At 37.7% G+C, this 17,102-nt stretch overlaps 1 protein-coding gene across 1 annotated transcript in view; it reads left to right on the plus strand.

Annotated features, from left to right (window-relative positions):
- LOC149263014 (CDPK-related kinase 5-like) overlaps nt 1–16,549 on the plus strand; it is a 39,819-nt gene extending 23,270 nt beyond the window's left edge. Inside the window, exons 8-11 of the mRNA XM_089425584.1 lie at nt 14,653–14,760; nt 15,131–15,193; nt 15,437–15,604; nt 15,686–16,549. Coding sequence (XP_089281710.1) covers nt 14,653–14,760; nt 15,131–15,193; nt 15,437–15,604; nt 15,686–15,826 — 480 coding nt within the window. The 3' untranslated portion in view covers nt 15,827–16,549. The remainder of the gene's footprint in view (nt 1–14,652; nt 14,761–15,130; nt 15,194–15,436; nt 15,605–15,685) is intronic.
- Nucleotides 16,550–17,102: the final 553 nt, after the last annotated feature.

Raw genomic sequence — 17,102 nt, forward strand, 5'->3', positions numbered from 1 at the left:
TCGCATCCTGGTGGATGCTACAGAAGTACAATAGCTAGGAGCATCATGCAAGAGGTGCCTGACCCAAACAGTAGGCTTTGTCATTTCAGCAGTTAGTTCTGAAGAGTAGAAGACATAATTCAGCAAAAAACCTTACAATATAGATCAGGAGGAACACTCAAGGACATAACCCTATACAATAGTTAAGAATGTATTGAGCTCTATGATGCTGTGGTCATGCTTTCAGGCTTATTAAAAAGTACAAGTCAGAGGCTGCAGGGTTAAGGAAGGACACCAAACCTATGAATTTACATTCACCAAATAAACCCTTTTACAATTCTATACATTGAAATTTATTTTCCACATATTGATATGATCCATCCACCCTGAACTGCAGCATTACCTGAAGCACAATACTGAAAGAAGAGAGATTGGTATATTCATTCTAAATATGGCATGCAAACTGCGGCCAGATACACCATTGATCAAACCCAAGATTCCTTGACGTGCATAGATTTTTGAAACCAAAACAATGTAAATGATAAATGTACACTGCACATTGTTCTCTCAAACTGTATCCATATCACCCATTTGTCTATAGGCCAGGCTCCCCAAAAGTTCATCTAGTAATAACCTTATCGAAGAGAGAAAAAAGAGTTCAGCGCCACATGGATAAAATGAGAACTGTTTTTATCAAATTCTCACGCTCACTACCTTGGCGCCAGAAACCCCACAACCAGGATTTTACTTTGCCAACATGCAGAAGTATGGAGTGTAGTAACCTTACCAAATAACCCACAACCAGGATTTTACTTTGCCAACATGCAGAAGTATGGAGTGTAGTAACCTTACCAAATAAAATCCCCAAATTCTAACAGCTACAAATTTAAGCAGAAATTTATCAATTTAATGCATGGACACCTACCTGGTTTTTGTGTTTGAATTTGATCCTGAGTTGTAGTAGCTCCAAATTGCTCCTGTTACCAAAATGATCAAATCCTCCTTGCCAAACGGGGCACAACTTCGGCACCCAGCTCTAGGATACTTCAAAATTGTAGCACTCTGGCGCCAATGCCCAAAAGCTTAAAAAACAATCAAGGCTTATTCCTCACTCTGTCTGTAACTCTTTGTTGGAAAAATTCTTCCTTGCTTCTCTTGAAAATTCTCCTTCCAATTACATTGTCTCTGTTCCCCTTGTATTTCTCCCCCTCGAGGGCTCTTTTCCCCTCCCAGTGGGTTGCATGTCCGCTCATCTTTCGTGTTGGCCTCGTCAAAACATATTTATGATTGGAGGTGGTGGTCCATCTTAAGATGATAGGTTTACCATCTCATTTTTGGAACCTGAGTGTATAATATCAACTGCCCTCTGTAAATATTAATGTTGTAGTGTACCTTCATTATTTGGTTGGGTTAGATAAGATATAACACATTATATTCCCTTTTTTGTTTGCTTTACCTAATACACTTTAATTTTGTATAACATACTTGATTTCATTGTATACCATACATAATAATTTTTTGTTTTTGTTTTTGTTTGTTTAAGATGTTAATTTCTTTTATTTATAATTGCCCTTTCATTTTATTTTGTATAAATTATATTCCATTTTAATTTGTATAGTATAGAGCAACATTGCACGAAGCGGGGGTGTTTTTTGGAAGCGGAGAAGTGGAAGCGTCATTTCTCTTGAAACTCCTCCCCATTACTTCGTCTTTGTTCCCCTTATATTCCCCCCCTTGAGGGCTCTTCTCCCTTCCCAATCAGTTGCATGTCTGCTCATCTTTTGTGCTGGCCTCGTCAGGAGGATAAGGTATTTATGATTAGAGGTGGTGGTCCATCTTGAGATGACGGGTTTACCATCTCATTTTTGAACTTGAGCGTATAATATTAGCAGCCCTCCATAAATATTAATGTTGTAGTGTACCTTCATTATTTGGGTTGGTTATAAGATATATAACACATTATATTCCCATTTTTTGTTTGCTTTACCTAATACACTTTAATTTTGTATAATATACTTGATTTCATTGTATAACATACATAATATACATATTTTTTGTTTAAAATGTTAATTTATTTTATTTATAATTGCCCCTTCATTTTATTTTGTATAAATTATATTCCATTTTAATTTGTATTGTATAGAGCAACATTGCACGAAGCGGGGACGTTTTTTTGGAAGTGGAGATGTGGAAGTGTCATTTTCTAAAAATCTAGGAAGCGAAGGGTCTCGGAAGCGTCTACTATATATATATATATTCTCATTTGCATTTATATTCAAAACAAACATCCCAAATACCAAATTAGTTGTAGAAAACATGAAAACATGCATACTTTTACATAAATCAATATAGATATGGCATCCATGATTCCATTGTACATCAATGATTAATTATTCGAGCATCAACCATCTATATTCTAGCAATTACAAACATCCCAAATACCAAATTAGTTGTAGAAAACATGAAAACATGCATACTTTTACATAAATCAATATAGATATGGCATCCATGATTCCATTGTACATCAATGATTAATTATTCGAGCATCAACCATCTATATTCTAGCAATTACAAACATACATCAAATTTTTAAGCATAATATAAAACATAAAACATTTAAGCATATATATATATATTTTGTAAGTTTGGCAGGACTACATCTTCATCATGTCCAATATATCACCCCGATTCGGGTAGGGAATTGAACCTGTGACTTCACATCAAGGAGTGCCTTAACAAAGCACCCGATCACCATCTATCCAAGATCCCATGGACAACATTTAAGCATATTATAAAACATAAAACATAAAACATATTATCTAGCAAGTGACCAACTGTCAACATTAGTCATGTCCAAAATTCAAATAATAATGTTTACAAAATAGGCCACTAGGCCACCACCAAGACAAAAAGGTTCAACTTCACAACAAGCCTACAAGTCTAATGATTAATATATGACAAAAGTAGTAAATTGTGAATATATCTACTAATCTCTCCTTCTTCTTCAACGAAGTTACATACATCAAATTTTAAGCATATTATAAAACATAAAATGTTTAAGCATATATATATATATATATATATTTGTAAGTTTGGTAGGGCTACATCTTCATCATGTCTAATATATCACCCCGATTCGGGTAGAGAATTGAACCCGTGACTTCACATCAAGGAGTGCCTTAACAAAGCACCCGATCACCACCTATCCAAGATCCCATGGACAACATTTAAGCATAATATAAAACATAAAACAAAAAACATATTATCTAGCAAGTGAGCAACTGTCAACATTAGTCATGTCCAAAATTCAAATAATAATGTTTACAAAATAGGCCACTAGGTCACCACCAAGACAAAAAGGTTCAACTTCACAACAAGCCTACAAGTCTAATGATTAATATATGACAAAAGTAGTAAATTGTGAATATATCTACTAATCTCTCTTTCTTCCTCAACGAAGTGTACGTGGCGGTGGGCCTCCACGTGGTGGCAATGAAGAAGATGGTGCCTGTGGAAGTTGTGGCATTGAAACTGATGAAGACGAAGCCCCTGCTGTTGGTGTTGAACCATGGAACCTAGGAACCAAGGGACTAGATGGGGGTGGCATCTCAACTCGACCATCATCATCCTAGAATCGCTCAAAAAATTCATACCAAAAAAAAATCTCTAGTTAACAAAAAAAATTAAAAACAGGAATTAGAGAAATGCTTTATAAGCAAAATTGACACATTTGAATTCAATGGACATACCACTTATTGACTGAATTTTGAAATTCATACCACAATGGACATACCTGGATAAGAGCATCTTCTAATTGCTCTAATCGCAACACTCCATCCTCCAAATTGGGCTCCTTTGGATTCTTGTCCCAAACCTTACGATTTTTATTAGTCTTTGCATCATCATAGTAATGGGACAACAATTGCAAGTTGTAATGAACATAAACGAAGCTCTCTGCTTGGTCTAAACTCAACCTGTTCTTTTTAACACTGTGGATGAAAGAATAAGAGATCCAACACCTCTCTGCAGAAGCAGTGTTTACCACCTGTGATAGCACCCGCAATGCTAAAGTTTGTAGAAGTGGAGTAGTACCTCCATGCATGTTCCACCACTCAAGAGAAGAAAAACTCTCTCAATCTATAATTGCATGCATGCTCCCAAATGAACCAGTGCTAAGCGTATAGTTGCTCAATTGTTTTTGTACCATGGTAGCCTCCTCCTCATCAGGGACTAATTTATCCAATGCAATTATATATTTTTCTAGAACCTTTGTATATAGGCGTGGTTTTCTCTTGCTCCCCCCAGGTGCTGGGGTTGAAAGCCATGATGGATGATAGTATTTAGGTGTCAAAACATATGTTAATGCATACAATGGAACATTTAGCATTTCCCATCAGTTTTCCACCTCTGCACGAATATAATTGTACAAGGTGATATCTCTGTGCTCAATAATGTCTTTAATTTGCCCCAACATGCTATCCATTCGCTCATACACCTCCCCAATTATTGGCCGATTTGAATATGCAAACTTGATCATGTGATAAATTGGTTTGGTGATTTGCAAAGCATATTTAACCTGTGACCAAAAGAACATGTCAAAAATGGTGTCCTTAGCTACATTAGCACCATCTCTATCAGTGTTAATTTCCTCCCATGATTCAGAGGTCACCATATTAGTTAAAGCTTGTCTCACCTTTACTAGCTGCCTAAAGGTGAGGTAATAACTTGCAAATCTTGTTTTTGCAAGTTTAAGCAATTGCAACTTGGAGTAAGTGCCATAGAAGTAATTTACCCTTGTATGCCCTGTGATAAATTTAATGAATTGCTTCCCTCTCATGTAAATCTCATTAATCCACTCACATGCTTTATGCTTCACAATATCATGCATCAAAAGGTTCAATGTGTGCCCAAAGCATCCAGACCAAAAGGTGTGTGGATGAGCACGCTCAATAACATTTCCTGCTGCCTTGCAATTTGCTGCATTGTTTGTGATCACTTGAACCACATTATTTGGACCAACATCTTTGATTGATTGCAATAGGAGATTTGCAATGTTTTGGGAACTTGCACAGATGGAGGAGGAGTCATGACATGTAATAAATATTGCACCACTAGCAGAAACACCAATAACATTTATCAAACGTTGGCTTCTAATATTTGTCCACCCATCTGATACAATGGATATCCCACAGTCCACCCACTCATTTGTAAAATGTGTCAAAGCTCTTTGAACCTTTGCCTTTTCTCTTTCCAATAACACTGTTCTAGCTTTCTCATAGTGGGGGGCCTTGTATCCTTTTGGGGCTTCATTGTTGGCCTTTACCATTTCATGCCAATAGGGAGAGCGAAGCACATTGAATGGCACACCGCAAGCACAACGAAATTAGACTATCTTTCCATCCACATCATCCCTCCCAACAACATTAAAGAAATCCCCTATTGTTCTTTTACCTCCAGAGCTTGCCGAAGTACCATGAGGAGATGAGCTACCAAATCTAGAGGTTGCACTTGATTCAGACTGAGTTTTTTGTTTCTTGCTTTTTGTTGTGCAACCTCTTCTATTTGGATGTATTTTCTTCTTTGTTCAGCGAATTTGGGAAATTTTGTATCCCCACAACACCCTTTTTATCATATCTGTTAAATTTAGGTATGTTCTATGCTTGGAGCAATTTATTTCAATTTTCATAGTTAGCTCAATATCTTTTCCAGATTAGCAATCACATCAACATTAAAGTAAACTGCAGATAGAACATAAACATAAATCGCAGAAGACAAGCCAAGACAAGAGGACACAACCCCTAGCCAGGGACAAACCCTAATGTGGTGAAACCCTTGATCAATTCTTCTTCTATGTTCTTCAGTAGTTCAGCAGAGACAGAGAAAGAGAGATATAGTACATTTACAACAGAAGTCAACACTTTGACTTTCTATATCTACATGAGATCAGTTGAAGACATGTTGCTTCAACTGATTCTCCTGGGTGACTCCTTCACCTATCATAGTGCTGCATCTCATCCACTTGTTGCACCTCTCTGTGTTGCACCATGCTGTACTTATCATCACAGTGTTGGACCTAATGACCATGCTATGCACTTCATGTTGCTACTCCTGTCACTGTGCTGCTCCAATCATTGAGCTGCTCTTATCACGGATCTGTTCCCAATGTTGTACTCATCGCTGATCTGCACTCAATGACTGCTATGTTGCACTTCATCATTAGTTGCACCTGTCACTGTGTTTCACCCAATCATATACTCAAGGTATACTCAATACATCATCATCATCACGCTGCAATACCTTGTTGCTACATCATGCTGCTGCAATACTTTAGTTGCTCCATCATGCTGCTATACCTTGTTGCTACATCATGCTGCTGCAATACATCTATTGCTTTTATCAAACAATGTTCACTTTGCTGCAAATGTATATCAGCCTTAGCTGCTTGCTATGGCTTGCAACCTAACAGGGCAGCTAAGCTATAGTTACTGTACTTATCATCACAGTGTTGGACCTAATGACCATGCTATGCACTTCATGTTGCTACTCCTGTCACTGTGCTGCTCCAATCATTGAGCTGCTCTTATCACGGATCTGTTCCCAATGTTGTACTCATCGCTGATCTGCACTCAATGATTGCTATGTTGCACTTCATCATTAGTTGCACCTGTCACTGTGTTTCACCCAATCATATACTCAAGGTATACTCAATACATCATCATCATCATGCTGCAATACCTTGTTGCTACATCATGCTGCTGCAATACTTTAGTTGCTCCATCATGCTGCTATACCTTGTTGCTACATCATGCTGCTGCAATACATCTATTGCTTTTATCAAACAATGTTCACTTTGCTGCAAATGTATATCAGCCTTAGCTGCTTGCTATGGCTTGCAACCTAACAGGGCAGCTAAGCTATAGTTACTTAAGATTGCCTTATTTATCTTCTTGTTACCAAAGATATCACCACTGTCCATCTAGACTTTTATACGCTATGATGAGGGCTCCTCTTGTTGCGGCTAGGGCTTTATTGACTAGCTAAGATAGGGCTGCACAAACAGCTACATTTGTCCTTCATGTGTTGCGGATTATCGCTGCACTTTACATTGGCTTGACAACAGATTAGGGCTCCTCCTTGGACAACAGATTAGAGTTCTTCTTGGCTGCGGATCAGGCTTCCTCAACTGCGGATTAGAGCCTTCCTCCAAATAGTGGACAGGGCACATCCTAGCGACGGCATGAACTGTGGCTTGATGTCTCCTCCTAGGATTGTGGCTAGGGTTCTTTAGGACTTCTTTTGTAGTGTATAGATGTTCCCTTAGACAGCTGATAGATCTCTTATCAAACTGTGGCTAAGCATCTCCTTTACCTGTGGCTAGATAACTTCATTGATTGTGTATAAGGAGATTCCTTTGATCAGCGGATTAGGGCTCTTTTGTACAGTGGTTAGAACCCTTTTAGGACATCATATAGGTCTCAATTAGGCTCCTTCCTTCACTGCGTCTAGGGCTTCTTTGTGACTGTAATTTAGGGCAGCGTATAAGTTTCTCCATTGTTGAAGCTTGATCTTCATTAGGGCAGTGTAGACTTTATTTCCATGCCAGCGTAGGCGTTTCTTCTTGATAACAGAAGGGCTTCTTCCATCGCTGCATTAGGTCTTCTACATTAGAGCAACGTAGAGCCTATTCTCCCATGATTTCATTTGGATCTAGGGCATGTTATCTTAGGGCAATGTATATTCTAGGGCACTCCCTCTAGATCTCATCTTCATCAAACCCAAAACAGGATGAAGGGAGATCACAAGAGTGAGTGACTATCAAATGACTTAAAGTCCTCTTCTATTTATACTAAAATGTTGAGCACAAGTGGGGTTTATTTGGTTGCTGGCCGACCTTGACGAATTGTCCCATAACACAGATAAATTCATATCTCCATGAATACTTATTGGAATCGGATGATCTTTAGATCAATCCTACTCCTCTCGATGAGCGGGATCCAAGAAAAATATCAGTTTTCATTAATAAGATGACCCCACAAAGATGCCTACTCACACGGGTATATGAACCACTAAATGGTTTTCCTCCATGACAACCATGAGAGCACAAAAATTTGTAGCTTCCACCACCTTTTCCCCTTTCAAGTTTGGTCACATAGTTCCACAAGAGTGTCAATGCAGCTTTCCCCTCTAATGTTTCAGTGTTCCCTTCAGGTTCATCCACTTTCTCTTCAAACCCTTCCTCCTCATCATACATTGGGTCACTTTGCTGCACCCTGTGGCTGGTCCGTTGTGTCTCTCACTTATTAGTAGGGAGAGGAACCCAGAAAGGTTAACTTAGACAACATCTTACTAGAACAATCACTGACAGGGTAGTGCCCCTGTTTAGCCTCAATTATTACAGACAAACAGTCCTCATTGTATTCTAGTGTCAACAGCCATGAGACCCAATGCAGTATGCTTGCAATCTGCAAATGGTAATAAACCTCATGGGTCTATGACTTAAAAAATGATCATTTAAGATTCTCATATGTTCAGTTGCTTGCAACTATTTTTGTGGCCAGACTACTTTCAACTGAGGCTCATGTTGCCATGATACAATGGTGGTAACAGCAGCACATATAGAATCAAAATCAGTCTTAGATAAATAGAACCAGCTAGTAATTGTTTGCATTCATTAAATACTATTATCTAAAATCACCGTTTTAAAATCGGCCGAATCGAATCCAAAATGGCCGAGTTGATCCGAGTCATTGAAGAATTCTATGACCCAACAGAAAAACCATTTCGGAAGGCCGAGTCATGGCTGACTCGGCCAAGTCAGTGATGACTCGGTCAACCTAGCGGTTTTTGCATCTACTCGGCCGAGTCATTAAATCCGGCCAGTCACCCAAAAAAACAATGATTTTTCTATTTTTTTTTAACTTTTTAACATTTAGCTGATTGTTGGGGACTCCAAGGTGTTTTCTAAATTAGTTAAGTGCTATTTGGGGTCCATTCCCCTCTCCTAGTATTGATATGCTATTCAAATTTCATGGTAATGTTAAATTCTTAAAGTAAAAGGATGAAAATCATTTTCATCCTTTTACTTAAATTTTTAACATTACCATGAAATGACTCGGGATGTTTGAGAGTGGTTCCGGCCTCATTGGATTTCATATGGAGAAAGTAGAATTTTAGATTTCATTCAAAATCCAGCAGACTTGTAAGTTTTTCAGGATTTCAAGATTGGAGGATTGCAATGTTTCCATTGAATTTTGTCATGTATTAGGGTATGGAACTCGTATTTAATCAAGAGCACCAATCCCTCTATGTACCTTGATGTTAGTGACATTGGTTGTTGAACTCCTTCGGGATTCGCTCCCAAACCAGGAGCTTCTGAAAATGTCGCTCCTCCTCCCGTTTTCGATTTCGCTCGCCGCTTTTGCTCCCGCTCCTAAGTAACAATGAGCCAGATGATGTTGGCAACTCTAGCAGTAGCTAGTAGTACTGGTCACATACTTTTGTTGTAGAGGCCATTTATAGCCTCCTTGGTTATGTGTTTTTGTTTTGATCTCTATATCATCATTGTGTATGTATTAGACAGTGCACTGGGTGCCATTTTGATATAATGGATATATTCATGAGGCTACTTTGATCATATGTTGTCTTCTATCTACATTCTAATGCTGTGTGTTTGGAAACATGAATGACAATCTTTAAAATTATGTGTTTTTATAAAAAATAAATATTTAATGTAATTTTTACAACAACTGAGTCATTGAAATTGAGCCGGCCGAGTCGATACCGAGTCGGAGTCAGAGTCAGAGTTGACCCTCGGCTGAGTTGGAGTCGGAGTCGGAGTTTTAAAACATTGTCTAAAATCGTGCTAAGACCAGCATTACTGATCCTATCCACTTCCAATGACTTGGTTCAAAAGGTGCTTTCTGTGTTGGTTTACCTTCAGTCAACAGATCCCGCAACTATAGGACAGAGACAGGAGGACATATGGGAATCTCTCACTAGCTGCTGTCAGAAGAGCCCAGTCAGCAACCCTTATTACTATCCACGCATAGCAAAGTTACACTGGCTTGAAACAACCACCACTAGAAACCAGCTCACTTCAGAAATGTGGCAACACATCTGAAAAACCAAGCATATAGATAAACCTCTGAAGCAAGGATTAATGGAAACAAAGCACAATGACCGTGGAAAATATACTTTTTTCAATGCATAGATCCTTCATCACCAAACCTTCAGCAAAGAAAGCTTGAAATGCACTATCACAGCCAAATGCAAAGAAAACAATATAACTCCTGGGGCTAAGCCTACCCAGCCTCACAGCTGCCATTCTTCCTGAAACCCTGGGTATCAGCGGTATTGTGGAGCAAGCCTGTATACCTTTTTTTTGGTAAATAAAACAGGGTTTATACAATATGTGAAACAAAGTAGTACAAAAGTTCAATAAAGATCTGGCCAAAAACAGAGAGTGTATACCCTGCCGAAATGGATCCTTCATACGCTCTGATAGAAATTGACAACTGTGGTTCTGATTAGTCTATATGAGCTATAAACCACCCCATGAAAGCAAAACAGCTGTTGTCGTCGGGGTCTGTTCAAACAAGAGCGAGCCATATCTATCATATCTACTGCAAACATTAAAGACTGAAACATGATCTTCTGAAATTGTAATAAACTGTTTTAAACTAGCAGGTCTGTAAGTCAAATGAGAATATAAGATCTAAAGATGTTGAAGGGCCAAGGGGTTGTAACCTTTGAAGGTCGTTTATAGTCACTAATGAGTCACTTGCAGCATGTTGATTGCTTGCTTGATTTCAGCAATGCACCTTTAGAGTTTGTGTTGGTGCTCTCCTGGTGGACAGTTTGCTGGGTAGTAGGGCAGGCAACATCCTTGTTGTTTGCCAGCTGGGCTCATGCAGTACATTCCTTGATTACCCAAGAGATCAGTGTAGATCTGGTGAAAAGGGTCTGTCTGTGTCTAGTATGACCAGGATCCAGGATAGGGGTTTGATAGGAAAGTTCATTATCCTGCTCAATTTGGGTTTTGACTTTTGCCCTAGCAACTATCTCTTCTACACTGCATAATTTGGCTGGGAATTCTTGAAGCAAAATCTCTGCCATCATTAATGCCAAAAATGAATTTGTTTCAAGAAGGTGCAATGGTGACCTTTTTACCTTTAATTCTGTCTGAGCCAAGGTTACTTGGGAGCAGGAGCGACATTTTCAGAAGCTCCCGGTTTGGGAGTGAATCGGGGAGCAAATTTTTATATAATATTTTTATATTTTGATGCATATATGTCAACAAAAGCATGTAAAATGATGAATTAGATATAAAAAGCATAACAACATAGATTGAACCATATAACATCTATCATCTAGAAGTTATAGTCTTCATCAACCACGTCCACAAGTTAGTAACATACAACATATTGAGTCTCAAGATTCATCAATCTTAAAGTTTCAAGCTTTCAAAATTCAATGTATAACATCTATTATCATTGATCACCAAAGTTGTCCTTGTGAGCTTAGTGTAACCATTACAACAAAGAATATCTAACATGAAATGAAATGTTATAAAATGAAATGAAACAACTTGTTATAAAATGAAATGAAACAACTTTCAACTTTCACGAGGCATCATATTCATAATTCATTACCAATGAGTTATAATTGCCAACTTCAAACTTAAATTGTCATATATTGTTTACAAAAATATCATAATAACTATGAAAGAGTCAACAGTTATAAAAACAAGGAAAGACAAGTAAATCTATTATCTATTGCTAATGCTTGGGCCTCTTGCTGCCACGAGAAATGTCTAATTTTTTAGTTTTGTTGGAAAATCAAGATCTTTGTCATTACCTCTGGATCTGTATAGGGATCTTTGTCATTACTATCACCCTCTAAGAATTAACATAAGATAGAAAAAACATAGCATGTTAAGTCAATATTTTGTTTGAGTGATGGGTACATTTTTTGTAGGGTCATGATAGAGGAGTTCGACAACCAATGTCACTAACATCAAAGTACATAGAGGGATTGGCGCTCTTGATTAAATACAAGTTCCATTCCGTAATACATGACAAAATCCAATGGAAACATTGCAAACCTGAAAAACTGATAAGTCTGCTGGATTTTGAATGAGATCTAAAATTCTACTTTTTCCATATGAAATCCAATGAGGTCGAACCACTCTCAAACATCCCGAGTCATTTGATGGTAATGTTAAAAATTTAAATAAAAGTGACAAAAATGTCACTTCTACTTTAAGAATTTGACATTATCATGAATCGCATATCAATACTAGGGCCATAGGCTTGACCATTAGGCTGCCCCACTCAAAAATTATTTATTTCTTTGAAAAAAAATCGCATTTGGAGTGTTACTGCAATTTTTTTTGCAAAAAACACTAGGGAGTGAAAACTTCGCTCCTGAAATTCGCTCCCTGCGCGAGCGGTTTCGAGGGGGGATGGAACCGCTCCCCTGCAACCCTGTTCCGAGCCTCTGGTGGAGGTTGTGCCCTGCAAGGGATGGGCAGCTGTATGCTGGGTGCCTTTCCTTTGGTTTCCCCCATGTTCTCATTCGTTGGGGCTGATCTATCTGCTTCACTGGAGGCTTAGTGTTCTCTTCATATTTCTGCTCTGCTGTGGGGAGCTAATTATTCTCTCCCATGATCTCCTTTAGTAAAATGTTTTTCTTCTCCTTCCCTGTATTTCCAGTGTTAGCAGCCATTTTAGAGATGGGACCCTCAGATTTCCAGAATGGTTTATAAACTATGTTGCACGAAATTTCTAGGAACCTGGCGTTTTGGGCCGTACCCATACCTGAAACTCCGAAACTTGGCCAAAACTCGACCATCATGTAATCATCTATGAGAGTTAATATAGACTTGTTTTTCCTTCTAAATTGTCATCTATGAGTGTTATTCTCCTTTTTTTCGCAAAGATAATGTGTTATTCACTTATTTATTGATATATATATTTTTATATGACATTTCAACCGATGTTTTCATTTTCCGGAGGTGATGTTTCTAAACGTATCCGTTGTGGAAGCTCTGAAACGTTTCGGCGTTTCGTGCAACTTAGTTTATAAACATTCTTTGGAGTCTGGACAGAGGAAGGAAGGCCCATTTTTATGCCTGAAGGTTATGGCCATTGAGGTTTGGTATGTCCATGGCATTCCATTGTGCTTCTGCATGATTGAGAGGAGAGTTTGCAAGTTGCAGTTGAACTTGCGAGGAAAGGAATGATCAATTTGAGTGGGGGATGAGGCTTGTCCTTTGCCCTTCCTCTCTTTCATCTATGTGTTGTCTATGCAGTTGCACATCCTTTGTCTTGCTGAACAGCCACCACATCTGGGATAGTGTACCTTTTCGTTAATATTATTCTAGCCAGTATTATACTGGACATAATATTATATTATTCAAACTTTGTGTAAGCTATATTCTCTGTCAATCTTAATTTATTTGGAGAGGAGCTACAAGTGAACAGTAAATTAAGATGACTCTGGTCTGTAAAGAAATGAGTCGTTTCATTTCCCACATAACTTCTGCCCAATCTTGTGTGTACTGTGCAAATAAACTGAAATGTACCTTGTGAAATTGTTATCCTTTGCCCCTCCTCTCTTTCATCTATGTGTTGTCTATGCAGTTGCACATCCTCTGTCTTGCTGAACAGCCACCACATCTGGGATAGTGTACCTTTTCGTTAATATTATTCTAGCCAGTATTATACTGGACATAATATTATATTATTTAAACTTTGCGTAAGCTATATTCTCTGTCAATCTTAATTTATTTGGAGAGGAGCTACAAGTGAACAGTAAATTAAGATGACTCTGGTCTGTAAAGAAATGAGTCGTTTCATTTTCCACATAACTTCTGCCTAATCTTGTGTGTACTGTGCAAATAAACTGAAATGTACCTTGTGAAATTGTTATTTTTCGTCAAGGAAAACCTTGCAGGGAAAACCCAAAGGATGAATCCCCACACTCTTGGATGGCGTCCCTAGTAAATCTGCTGGCATAGACTAGTGTGCCTCACCCAGGGCGATTCAAACTAGGCATCTGCTTTAGTCTGACAAAGAACTAGCCAAATGCCTGCTAACATTACCGATAACTGGTTCAGCTAACTTGAGCTTGCTATATCTAACATTGTTTGATTTTCCCAACCTCGTAACTTTAGCAGGATATTTGGATATCAAAGAGAACTAATCTGACCGGGAATTTGCTGTGCTATATAAAAGAACCTTCAAGTAATGATGTATTTTGTAAGTAGAGTTAGAACTCGTTCACTCTGAAAAAATAAGAAATGTTTTGACTATACACGATTGTTTTAGAAGAGCCATATAATTTACTTTCTATTCTTGTAGATATTGCTACATAGAGTTGGTTTAAACTTTGTGTATTTTATATAAATATTTTTTTGCTAAGTGGAAGATTTAACTTTGAAAAGATGTAAAAAATAGCTAACTGAAGAAAAAATGGTGATAAAGTTTTTTGTTAGCTATTTGAATCTTAATGTACAATTTATGTGTGTGCAACTCTTTTTTGCCATTAAAACTGGGATTATACTGGCAGATATGTGGGATTATTAGGCTATTTTTCTTCCAGTCTTTTATGTGCAGGAATTTATTTTTTGTCTCTGATGATATTTTAATGCAATGAATTGGATGATAATAGGCTCTGGCAAAGACACTTACTGTGGATGAATTGTTCTATCTGCGGGAACAATTTGCATTGTTGGAACCAAATAAAAATGGTCACGTTTCTCTGGAAAACTTCAGAATGGTATGTCGTGTGTTTGGATATTGGGATGCTTATATGATTTCATATTAATCATAGAATATGATACAAACTGACTGAAATTGGGATGCTTATATGATTTCATATTAATCATAGAATATGATACAAACTGACTGTCATTATGATGTTCGATCTATATTGGATAGTGTTAAATTCTGATTATTGTAGCAATGTAGATCTTTCAGAGTGTAAAGCAGGATTGGAGTTATCTGATGTCACTTAAAATAAACAAAATCAGGATTGGCAACTGGACATATTTAGAGAATTTGTTAGCATCTTTGATTTTCTATCGATAAACACATTAAAATGAATCTGTTATTTTTTGGGTCATAACGAGTATGTTGTACTCTCTCAGGCTTTGGTGAAACATGCAACAGAAGCAATGAAGGAATCACGCATCTATGATTTGCTTTCTTCGGTACAAATTCTTTCTGCTATGCCTGTTAAATTACATCAGAGTGTTTTATAAGATATCTTTTCACTTTTCTAATTACACCTGTAATTGTTGAATTTTATTGCTTCCTGCTTATTTGTTGGGAAGTGCATTTTTCTAAGAGTGATTAATATTTGAAGAAAAATATTATACTTCAGATTACTGTGCGATAGTAGCTATGTAAAGATCTAATATGTTTTGTTACTGCTTTCCTTTCCCTACAAGCAGATGAGTTCTCTACAATCGAGGAAAATGGATTTTGAAGAATTCTGTGCTGCTGCTATAAGTGTTCACCAGCTTGAAGCACTGGATCGATGGGAGCAGCATGCTCGATGTGCATATGAACTGTTTGAACAGAAAGGGAATCGGCCAATTGTTATTGAAGAACTAGCCTCGGTAGTTCTTATTTTCTTTTAAACTCCATTTAGTTTGATTGTTTTAAATGTATCAATGGGTCAACAATTTTTATTTTTTCAGGAACTTGGAATAGGGCCGGCTGTCCCAGTACATGCGGTGCTTCATGATTGGATAAGGCATAGTGATGGAAAATTAAGTTTTCTCGGATTTGTGAAAATACTACATGGTGTGTCAACAAGATCATTGACAAGGGCACAATAGTACATGTCTGTGCGTGGGCACTGTCCCTGTATTTCAAATTAAGGTGAAGAAATGTGCTAGTTCTGATTACCTGCCTTTGTAGCCTTTTCTTTTCCAAGGTTGCAATTATTTATTCTTGCCTTGAAAGGACTTAATGATAGACATCCCAAATCTCAAGGATCACAAAATTCTCCTGGGGAGTATAATTTTCCTGAAGATGATAGTCTAGTGGGGTTTGGGATGTAGTTTACAGGGAGGAGTCTTATACTTGTATAGTAAGTCCCAGATGTGGCCTGTGCAGACCATGCTGGTCTGTGCATTGTATTTCTTAATTCATTTGCCATATAATGGGAAGAAAATAGTGGATTCTCCTTTTGCAACAGTGTGTTCAACCTGGATCCTTTTTAAATAGTATTGTGTATCACAACATGTGTCTTTTTGGAGCTACATTCTTTATGTAATTTAGAAGCGCACGTTAACGGTGGACTGGGGGACATGCAGACAACTTGATGATGTTACCAGTCAAACAACTATCTTTTACTGTGCTTTGTCCTATCATCTTGAGGAAAAAACTATTGGTGGCCATGGGGACCATGTCTAGATGGTTTAGCAGGGTAGGGAGCTGGAAGGAGAGGCTATATTCAGTTTGCACCATACTGTGTTTGATTATGCAGAATTTAATACCTCAAACATGACATTTTTCTGTTAATGGAATAGCATTTCCAAGCGTGTTTTCCACTGCAAGTTCACAGCAATCCCTTAAACTTCTGAGGGCAATCACTGCTTGTTTTGACTCATGAATTGCTATGTAGTGTGTGTTTCAATACCTATATGCTTGATTAGGTTTGGAATTTTTTAAAGATGATATGCATTAGTGTTATTTGATGGCTTCTTGGGTGAAATTTTTTTACATTTTAGTTTCACAGAAGTAAAGCATCAAAGAATATGAAGAGATAAATATGTCAACAGCTTGAAATAAATTACACGGACTGGTGTACTGAAAGAAAGTGAATATTCTTAGTGGCCTAAGTGGATACTAAATAATGGATTTTTCTGTTAAGGTGTACAGCTGGTCGAAACTATTAATCATAATGCCCTTCGGTTGGTATTTGTTCAAGTAGCACTTGAAGATATTCTACCCTTTGTACTTGGGAGTCAATGACTTCACTATTAACCATGAAATTCATTATAAATTATTCGAGGTGAAACAAATAAATGATTTTGTTGTTGTTGTTGTGAGGGTACTTGCTGCGAGGCCATTGGTGCCATCTTCTAAGGACATTGTTGATTGAGGCTG

This window comes from Pinus tabuliformis, chromosome 6 (assembly GCF_031772625.1).
Source record: "Pinus tabuliformis cultivar Carrire ecotype Pingquan chromosome 6, CPIR1, whole genome shotgun sequence".
Lineage (NCBI taxonomy): Eukaryota > Viridiplantae > Streptophyta > Pinopsida > Pinales > Pinaceae > Pinus > Pinus tabuliformis.